Raw genomic sequence first — 11,089 nt, 5'->3', positions numbered from 1 at the left:
CAACTATTTAGATGTAAAAGTATTTTTTTCATAATTTCTTAAATAACTTGACAATAAGCCTTCTTTTAAAACTTTACATTTTAAGAAAAGTCGCCATAACTCAGAACACTCTGTACATAGGTATAGGGAAGCCTTATGAAACTATACCTTATTTTTTGCGGACAATCAAAAAATGCAATAAAATACAGGGTTAAGAAAAAATATAACTTTGATACGCCGCCATTTATTGGGACACCCTGTATATTTCAAAATAATTTTAAAATGTAGATTTTATCAACTTACAAACTACTAATTTAAAAAAATTATCAAATCTTTTACCATTTCGCTGTAATCTTCCGTCCCGTTAGAGGTGACTCGCCCTGTATATCCAAAATGTATAATAAACTGTTCTGGGGGCTCTTCTTTTTGGACTTTTAAGGCATAACAAAATTTGTAAGATACAATATATTTTGTATGAATATTTTCAATGATAAGTATGATATATGATTTAGTATAAGTTGTCATTACTTTTGATAATAAATTAATAAAAAAAGGATATGTGTTTTTTATTGTACCTATTATTTATACAATTATTACCACAGCATCTTATATTAGATGAGGACTAGAGGCCCCTCATATAATGCATTAGTTATTAACTGCTGCAAATATAGATCGAAGAGCGGATCCGGGACCGATTTTCGGGGGTCTGTGGAATTTTTTTTTTAAATTAGTGTTAAAATGGTGAATTTTAAGGCAGTTTTCACACACTTTTGAGTGCCATACAGACATTCAAAACTTATAGTTATTAAAGTACATATTTTATTTGTCTAGCAATGAAAAATCAGCAATTTTTTTTTAATTCGCGGAGGGGGGCATGGCCCCTCTGGATCCTTCCTTGTATAGATCTTAAGTAATAAAAGAAACTAAAATAGGCGTGTTAGAGTCTTAAAACAATAAATTCTAGAATATAGGATAAAATTCAAAATCTCAACCGCAAACAAGAAATTTTTAGAAAAGTAGTTTAACGAGGCACTAATAGTAATGAGTGATAGGTACACTAATTATGTGACGAGTGTCACATAATATATTAACTAATTTTTGTCTTGCAGAAAAACAAAACCTAGATTTTTAATTTTTTTGAGATTTTTGGTATGCTGGTAAGTTATTTTGAAAAAAAAAAGCATTTTGAACCAACGAAACTTACATATATAAATAATACATAAGTAAAGCAACTAAATGAAGCGGTAATGATTAATTTTATTTGCGATGCTAATTAGGGGGTGATTTTCCCGATTTTAAAGGGACCAACTTTATTTTGAGCGTAACTTGCTTACTTTTGACGCTAGAAACCTAAAAAACAAAAATAAAGCTTTTTTTAAACACTTTACAAAAGTGCTTAATTTTTTAGTTATTTCACGTTGAAATATTCGATTTGGAATTTGACGAATATTAACGTATTTTTCATTATCTACAACTCTGCTTGTGCTGGGTCTAGAGTCTTCATGCATATACCATTTTTTTCAGATTTTTATAGGCTATGTTTTGCTAAAAATGTTTTTTTCGATAAACTACTTACTTTCTGAGTTATTTGCAAAAACCGTCTAAAAACGTGTTTTTTTTTGTTGAAAAATGAACATATTCACCCGCAAATAACTCGAAAGTATTGACTTGTGAAAAACGCTATAGAACAAAAGTTGCTTAGAATTAGTCAGTTTATCCACTTCCGGTCTTATTTTGAACGAATATTTTTCACCCTCTAGGAGTGAAACTCAACCCCAGGATAAAAGCATACATCGGCACAATATCACTTTTTTTCTTTGGCATATTAGCCGTTGTGGCATGCGTGCCAAATTTCATGTCAATCCAAACCGTTCTTTATTAAAATTTAGAACCAAAATCGTTAGTAAATGGACTTTTATCCAGTTAGCTAATTTTGTAACAAGACATTTGAAGGTATAACAGTTGACACGTCATCTTCACAATTTAAATATGCTTCATAAAAATTAACATACGAGATAAATACAATGTAAAAATACAGTCATGTGTGTTTAGAACATAAATTATGAAAAAATGGAAAATTTTAAAATGCGAATAATGGGTTGCCTAATTAGATGTATAAGTGATCTTATATCTATGTCAGGTCACAGAACAAATATCAATCGTTTTCTGTTCTGTGGTGAGGCTATGACTAAAATTGCGACCAAGGAAAGCATAAAAAATAAAAATGATTATTATAAAAGTTGTTTTACGATTTTGAATCATAATTTATCATACAGTTTTAAATAAAGTATTCTGTGAATTATTTGCAATTAATCTAATATTTAGATTTACGAGATAAATCACAATACATAACATCTCACAGGTATCTAACATATAACCAGAACCAAACTATTCTAGTTGTCATTTTTAAAAATTTTAGGTTAGAAGAAAATTTTTATTGACTTTTTTGTAAACAATCGTAGTTTTTCATAATAAAAAGGCAATTAAAGATAATTGTCATTATAATTTAATGGTATATAATATTCCATAAAATTTTACAACAGTTCTGATAAGAACCATTCTTATTTGAAGGTCGGAATGTGGATTTGTAGCTTTTGTACATTGATCACACTGGTTGTATTACATAAAAAGAAAAAATACAAAATCAGTTGATTTTAAACCTTCGCTGTGATGGGACCACTAGTTGGAGCTATAGACGAAGGTGAGTACCAAAGATTTATTTTTGTTTAACATTGGAATAATTAATCAATAACGTCAATATAGTTTTTTATTTTTGTTTACCCATTTTGTTTTTCTGTGTAACAAAACAATATTTTGTTGACCTTCTGTTATAAATATAATTTATTTACCATTATTCTTGTGTACCTAAATATTCTATATTATCTTTTAGATTTGTCTTTATAGTTAATTTGGCATAGCTTTCTAAAGAAATAAAAACTAATACCTACATTATTATTTAATGCTTTTAACATGTAATTATTGAAGTGAACAAAATATGGAAATAGTTAAACTATTAGGAAGTATCCTGTTGTATTTTATGACTCATTACTCATTTTCACTGATAAAACTGGGTATAGATAATATTATGTATATTAGAATTTTTGTGAAGTACTTATGGAATTTGTAACTTGAAATTAGAAAACTTCTCATAAACATTTTAATTTAAAATTGATGTTTTAATTAGTATAAAAAATCTGCTTTTATTATTTTATAAGTATATTATTTTTATATAAGAACTTTTTATTAAGTTTCTTTCGATAAACAGGAGTAGCATATACAAGTGAAATTTCTTTGTTTTGGATTTCCCCATAGATAAAGTCAACCAGTTTTTTTGCATATGTACTAATTTAGTATTTAATTGTTTACAATGTTTGGAAATTCCAAAATTATTTTAAAAATAATCATTTTTGTTATAAGTATACTACACTTTAGGCTTTCTGCTAACAGAAACAAAATTCTGTTAACCTTCATTACTTATTAATATGCTGCGATGTCCCTGGCAACATAAAGGCATGTTTGGAAATTCCAAAAATCTACACAAATAATGTATGTTAGTGATTATTGCTTAAAGAAAATCAACATATTAATTATCCAAATTAATATATTCATACATTCAGAAAGCATATTTGCATGCCAATATTTAATTGATTAGCAAGCATTTAGCATATGACTTAGCTGATTAAATCATATGAAAATTCAAATTAGAATAGTTGTCCTGAGAGTGAACCATTTCTTAACTTCTCCTTTCAATATTCCCACAATCAGAACTATTTCTCCTTTTCCTGTGTGTCTATGGTCCAATTCAAACAATTAGGCATGCACATCATAGATGACATCATAACCCAATGGTACAAACTTGACGGCAAACAAATTCAACACATTTTCCTCAAATATTAGTTTTTTCGCTACTTCAAGTTTAGCAGGAAAGAGCTGTTGCAAATAAAAAACATATAAATTTACCACAGCAGCTACCAGCTATACTATTTCTCTTTGTCTGTAATAGTGTGATACAAAGATATCTATTTGTACTATAAATATTAGGTTTGTTCTAGCAAACAGTCAAACTAGTCAGAAACCGTCAGCAAACAGTTGGTCATTGAGAGAACATAATACAATCACCAGTGCTATCCCCTCTACTTGCGCTGGTTGACTATTCGCTGATGGTTTCAAACCGTTTGAAACTGATGCTAGAACAAACCAAAAGTCAAACTCATGTTGTCCTATAGAAGGTCATGTAAGATTTTTGTTTATAGATGTGAAGTTGGTTAAAATATAAACTGTAGGATGAAACTGTCTACACACTAAATTCTGTTACCTACTTTATAAGGAGGTACGTTAAAAAATATCATATCTGTATTTCATCTTCCCCGATTATAATTTGAAAACAATATTTTGACATATATTTAACCTCCAATATCATGACAGATGTCAGTTACCATTTCTAATCTGACCAACTGTAATAATGAGGTCATATAAACTCGTCCTAACTTTAGCCAACTAAATGTTCGATGTAATAGACATGGCATTTAAAGAAAATCTGATTATTCCCTACATATTTTTTCAAATTTAGAATGTGGCAACAAGGAGAAAATTACATGCAACCGTTATTGTTTGGCTTTTCCTATCAAGGGCAGAGGGGACCATCTCCGAGAATTTAGGTGAGCACAGTGAAAAAGAAATGGTTTTACAAATATTGCGTTTTTTTTTCTAATGAAAAATATGGTCACAATAAAGGGATGACAGCCCAAAGCCTTGTCACAAAACCTTTAACATTTTTCGCCAAACTCATGAGCAAAGACAGAGCCATACAAACCCATGAAAAAACATCATACCACAAGGAGTACGTTCAGGTTGAGCTGGATTTTCTACAAAGTTATCGCAACTCTTAAAAGTCAGTCATTAAACAAATAGACTCTCAGAGGTCTAAACAGATAAAAAAAAATAAAGAAAGACTATGACCAAGAGTAGGGTCTATAGTGTTTGTGTTATAGATTGACAAAATATTCCTCTAAGAAACCATCGTGATGATGGCCTTCTGCTTCTGGACGAAGATGCTGGACCTAGCAATGAGGGAAATTGTTAAGGTTTAAAATCGCATCAGGAGATAAGACTTTTAAATAACACCTATCCACAGCATCTTTCTGAGCAACATACATTAGTAGCACCAGTCAAAATCAATTAATGTTAAGGTGAAGAAATAATTGAACAAGTAATGGATGAGGTTCAAAGTGCAAATTATTACTGTCATATTTGACGAAACGACAGACGTATCTCACGTGGAAAAGTTTTCCCTAAATTTGATATACAACAACAGACATTTGATACAATAACAACATTCGTAAAGTAAACTTTGTCAAGTTCATTGACGCTTATGAGAACCTAAAAATAATTACTGAAAATCAAGAAAGAGGGAAGAAGGCCTGACAGGAGAAGCATTGGGAAAAACGGTATTATTAAACTTGTTGAAAGAACTGCACTTGGATCCGAAGAAATGTGTTGTACCTTCCCCCCCCGTACCTACGGACGGACCCACTCCCCAAAAAAAGAAAAAAGTTCGTGGCCCCTCCCGAAAATCGGTCCTGGATCCGCCCTTGTTTCCTATATTATGTTTTCTAAGTCAAACTGGCAACAGGTGTACAAAAACATTTGAATAAATAAAAAATATGTAAATGTAAAAATATTTCATTTTAAATAAATTTTAAAAAATAAATTTTTTTGACAACATACTGTAATGTTATCTACTTGTTGCCAGTTTGATGTTTTATTTTTCATTGAAAAACATTTTCATGCTCATTCACTGTTTGCTTTAAATGTCTGAATCAGTTAAAACCTCAACAAAGAATGACAAGAATACAACAGTACAGCTTTTTTCACTTCTATTGTAAGCCACTCACTATGCAATTGTTGATCAACACTTTCGCAACAAAATAATAGCTCAATATTGGATTCGCTTTGAATAGGATGGAATTTAAATAAGTTGTTTGTCTGACACTGGTTTTGGAAGTAATTTTGGGAATCCTTCTCCTTCACCCCCTTTTTCTTTTGCATTTTTGCTTTTTATATTTCTTCGACATTTTCATTTAGTCAAAATTAGTATCCTCCATATCTTGAAAGAAAGCTAAAATTGTGTATTATAATGATTTTTACTATTACGCGAATTGACTTTTATTTATTATTAAATAAAGAAAGACTTACTTTATAAATCCTTATAGACCAGTAAGGATCTGCGAAAAAACGTCTATTTTTGGATGTGAGAAGTGGCATTCGGATTTTTGCAGATAAAGTTAGGTGACACCTTCAGTAATAATAATTGACTTATGCTCCTTCTCAAATATGCCCGGAACATTAATAAAAAAATTAAAATATTTAAAAATTTCGAAAAACATCGATTTTTTTCTGCTTTCTTTGCTTATAACTTTAAAACGATTCGTTTTGGAACAAAGTCGTACAGCAATAAAATAAAGATAATTGAATTTTGTATGATATACGACTGGTAAAAAATGTCTTAAGGTATTACCTTTTCTGCAATATAGCAATAAATACAAAATAATGGGGCAAAATAAGTCTGTTGTTATTCAATATTTTTTAACCACTTTATTGGCACTTACAATCTTAGTAATTTGCTTAGGAAATTATTTGTAACATACTTAAATCGTGTACCAAATTTCATTAAAATCGACCTAATAAATTTTGCATAATAAATTTGCAATCTAAATGTTTTTAAAAAAGTTCAAATTTTTTAAAATCTTTCTGAACAAAAAGTAGACCATTTAGAAGTTGACTAATTTTTTTACATATAAAGAGGTGCTCTACCTATCTAATACACTACAGAATTAAAATCGGATTATTTAAGGGGTCCCAGCAACGTTTTAAATTTATAAACAATTTTTTGGCTTATAAACAAATAGCTTTGTTTAATAATAAAAAAATTAATTTTTAGCAATGAAAATAATTAAAACCGGTATAATTTGACTTAAACTTTCAAATGCTGTCAGCAGAATTGCTATTTTATTTTTTAATCAAACGTTATTCGCGTTCAAAAATTGCAATTTCTCGATTTTTTGAAAGTTCCACCGCGTTTATCTCGAAAACTATGCATCCTACGAAAAAACTTGTAAGAACATTTTTTGCTTAGAATTACCCAAGAAATACAAAAAAAATCCTCAAATTCTTTGTTTATAACAATCTTATCGACATCTGGATCAACTGTTAATAAAAAAATTCGTGTTCTACGGGTCAAAATACATAAAAAAAACTTGGGTAAGTCCATCTAAATATAGGAGCCCGTAGCACCCCCTCCTGGACACAGCACTAATTTGTTTATAAGCCAAAAAATTGTTTATAACTTTAAAACATTGCTGAGGCTGCTTAAATAATCCGATTTCAATTCTGTAAAGTGCATACGATAGGTGGAGTACTTCTTTATATGTAAAAAAATTGACAAATCTTTGTATATTCTAGTTTTTGTTGTGCAAGGTTTTTAAAAAAATTAATTTTTTAAAAAAAGTTTAGATTGCAAAATTATTATGCAAAATCTAGTAAGTCAATTTTAATGAAATTTGGTGTACGGTTTTAGCACATTACAAAAATGTTCTAAGCGAATTAGGAAGGTTCCAAGTGTAACCTAAGTGATGGAAAATCATTGAATAAGAACAGGCTTGTTTTGCCCCCTTATTTTATATTTATTGCTATTTTGAAGCAAGGGTGATAAATTAAGACATTTTTAACCAATCGCATCTGATATAAAATTTAATTATCTTTGTTTTATTTCTATAGGACTTTTTTCTAAAATGAATAGTTTTTAAGTTATAAGCAAAAAAGTAGAAAAAAAAAACGAAATTTTTTGAAATTTTCAAATATTTTATTTTTTTATTAATGTTCCTGGCATATTTGAGAAGGAGCATAAATCAATTATTATTAACGAAGTTATCACCTAACTTCATCCGCAAAAATCTGAATGCCACCTCTCACATCCACCTAAAAACAGATGCTTACTGGTCTATTATTTCACAAGCCCTTTTACTTATTTAAATTATTTAAAAACTTACATCTATTTTATCTAACACATAATAACTAATTTATTTAAATTCAACCAATTACAATTATTTACATGTTAAAAACCGAATACAATCAAAAAACATATGCGAAACCGTTTTTTATTTTAGACTGCACTCAAACATTTTAAATCCCTTTATATAGCTATTTACTTTTAGTCTAGAACAAAAAGAATATTGAGTCCCCCTTTGAAAATAACATTAAATTTGCAACTTTACTTTAATCTACAAGAATTTACAATTTAGTACATTCCATAAAAGCAATAAATCAAACAAAAATAAACAAAATAAATCACCTTCGAAGCGTCTAATAGAAAAAAGGGTATTGTTTACATTAGAATTATAATAAATACGCCTGAATATTTGACGTCGTCAAATAGCGTATAATAGCGTCACAGTATGTTAAAACTTGAATTAAACTAACGAATGATTCTTCTTGTTACAGGCACTTCAAGTGCTAGATTCCTTTTGTTTAAAGCCGGCACACCAGAAGTAGTAGCGTCTCACCAAATAGAGCTATCCTCTATTTACCCTCAAGAAGGATGGGTAGAGCAAGATCCTTTGGAGATTCTGTCCGTTGTAGAAGCATGCATAGAGAAAACGATAGACAAGCTTATCACGTTGGGTGGAAGTGTTGATGATATCGTTTCTGTAGGGATTACAAATCAAAGGGAGTCTACTGTATTATGGGATAGGCAGACGGGGGAACCTTTGTACAATTCCATTGTTTGGCTGGATGTAAGGACTTCTTCTACAGTCGATAGTTTGTTAAATAAAGGTAAGTATTTTTCTTTATTTAATATACATTGCGCGTCACAGAAAAGAGGCCACCCAAAAAATGGGTCATTTGTGATGTCTCCAATTTCCTAAACCTGTTGTCCGATTTAAGTGATTTTTTTAATATGTTATAGCCTTATTTTCTAACAATATCGCTATAATAATATTGTTGCTAGACAAGTAAATTGTCATTGTATACCGGGTGTACCAATCAAACTGTGTTTTTTTCTCAAAGTTCGCCACACCCTGTGGAATATTGTAGCATAAAATATTGAAATTAAAACCCAACTATAGCCTCAGGTTTTCTTAACATTGTGTTTTTTCATTCATTCGCTTATGTTGGATAATACAAAAGTTTGCTACTTTAACAACGAGCCATGTTTTTATGAATACAGGGTATTTCTAAATAAGTGCTACAAACTTTAAGGGGTAATTCTGCATGAAAAAATAATGGCCGTTTGCTTTATAAACATATGTCCGCAAATGCTTCGTTTCCTAGATATGGGATGTTGAATTTTTTCTTACAAACTGACGATTTATTTATTCCTCCTAAACTGGTTGAGATATGCAAAAGTTTCGCGAAGTTTTGTTAAATGATCTAAATATTTTTAAGTCAAACATTCCAGCGTGTTTAAAAAGAAAGGTTTTTAACTCATGTGTTCTATCCGTTCACATAATTATATGGTGCAGAAACACTAACTCTGACAAAAAGAACAATAAATAAAATAAGAGATACACAACACCCGATGGAAAGATCAATGTTCGGCATTACCAACAGAGATACAGTACCAAACTTAAAAATAAGAAGAACAGCAGTTACGGATCCAGTTGTAAGAATGACCATGGCCAAATGGAGTTGAGCCGGACATGTTGCTATACGCGGATGATAGATGGACTAAAAAAATTCTAGTGTGCAGACCAAGAAAAAGGTATATCAAAGCACAGGACGCCCACCTACTTGATGGGTGGATGATATAAAACGCATCACCACGAATTGGATGCAAGAATATCAGGATAGTTTATTGGAGGCCTATGTTCCGCAGGGGACAAATATAGGCTGATTGATGATGATGATGATGATGATAAGGCGTTTATTGAATAAGTTAATTAAGTAAGACGTTGATTAATTATAATAAATTAAAACAATATTTGTTGTAAGTCGTGTAAAAGATTACTTATAATATAGTTCAGAGAAATAAGGAAAACAAATATCCTGTTGGTGACACAACCCCCTCCAGGCCGAAACCACATTTTTTGCGTAGTATGAACATCTATAATAATAACCTATATGTTTCCTGCAGCCGATTTTGATGATATACATAGTTATAAACAAATAAAGATCAAAATACGGTAAATTTTCGCTTTTGTCGTAAATTACCAAAAAGTTAAGCACTTTAAACAAATTTGAGAGTAAGAAATTCATAAATCGTATAAATAAACTTTAATATGGCGTTCGCTGAATTATCTATCCTTATTGGTTGCTTAGAAAATTGCAACATAAATCATAAATTTTGAGTTTTTGTAAATATTCATAACTTATGTAAAAATTAACTTAACCTTCTTATTACACGGAATGCTGAGACTTCCGGTGCTAGTTATAAGGCTAGTTCACTAAACCTTTTCACTGCGGCTAGTTATAAGAGTAGTATGGTCTCTGGTACGGCTGTTTCATGTCTGTGCTGATCAATCCGGTTGCCGCAGTCAGTCGATGTAGTACTATGGCGAATAAATACGGTTCGCGCAGTGTATGAATACAGTGTATTCAGGACTGTAATTGCAATTTTGTAGAAGTAATTGTTGTTGTTGTTGTCATTTGTTGCTGTTAGATTCTTGAAAATTAATAATTTGCCGACGTAACAGGCCTTGTTCAACTGTTTGTAATTTTGTTTTTGAAGGTTTTTCCGACTTTTATTAGGAGTGGCAAAACCGGATACATGTTATGCAATTTTCGGCCCTCATTTGCATTTGTATGCTAAATGCTACAAACACAAATTCTTGAAAATGCAACCCAAAAATCTCAGATCATTTACTATTATTTTTATTAGATTATTTATCAAATTACCGGTCATAACGCTCTTGTACTTTTTTCAAAGTCAATAATCGGGTTATTAGCAGCTGTAATTCACACAATTCAATTCTTAAACTAAAATGAAATAAGCTGATAAACACTCCTATATAAATACGGCGAAGGGAAATCCTAAGATTTTACAAGTAAACTCTCCAGAGTGCGTGCCTGTATAAAAAGGTGCGGATTTGTACGGCTCCCGCAGTAAAGTATA

The 11,089-nt window shown here is 30.5% G+C and overlaps 1 protein-coding gene across 1 annotated transcript in view; it reads left to right on the top strand.

Moving 5' to 3' along the window:
• Positions 1-2,407: 2,407 nt before the first annotated feature.
• The window catches only part of LOC114329073 (glycerol kinase), a 50,866-nt gene continuing 42,184 nt past the window's right edge, over positions 2,408-11,089 (top strand). The window contains exons 1-2 of the mRNA XM_028278087.2: positions 2,408-2,680; positions 8,479-8,811. Of these exons, the coding sequence (XP_028133888.1) occupies positions 2,650-2,680; positions 8,479-8,811 (364 nt within the window). The 5' untranslated portion in view covers positions 2,408-2,649. The remainder of the gene's footprint in view (positions 2,681-8,478; positions 8,812-11,089) is intronic.

The sequence above is a fragment of the Diabrotica virgifera genome, chromosome 1, assembly GCF_917563875.1.
Source record: "Diabrotica virgifera virgifera chromosome 1, PGI_DIABVI_V3a".
NCBI classification, from domain to species: domain Eukaryota; kingdom Metazoa; phylum Arthropoda; class Insecta; order Coleoptera; family Chrysomelidae; genus Diabrotica; species Diabrotica virgifera.
Note: the sequence above shows the minus strand (reverse complement) of the source record. Positions and strands in the feature narration are given on the sequence as shown.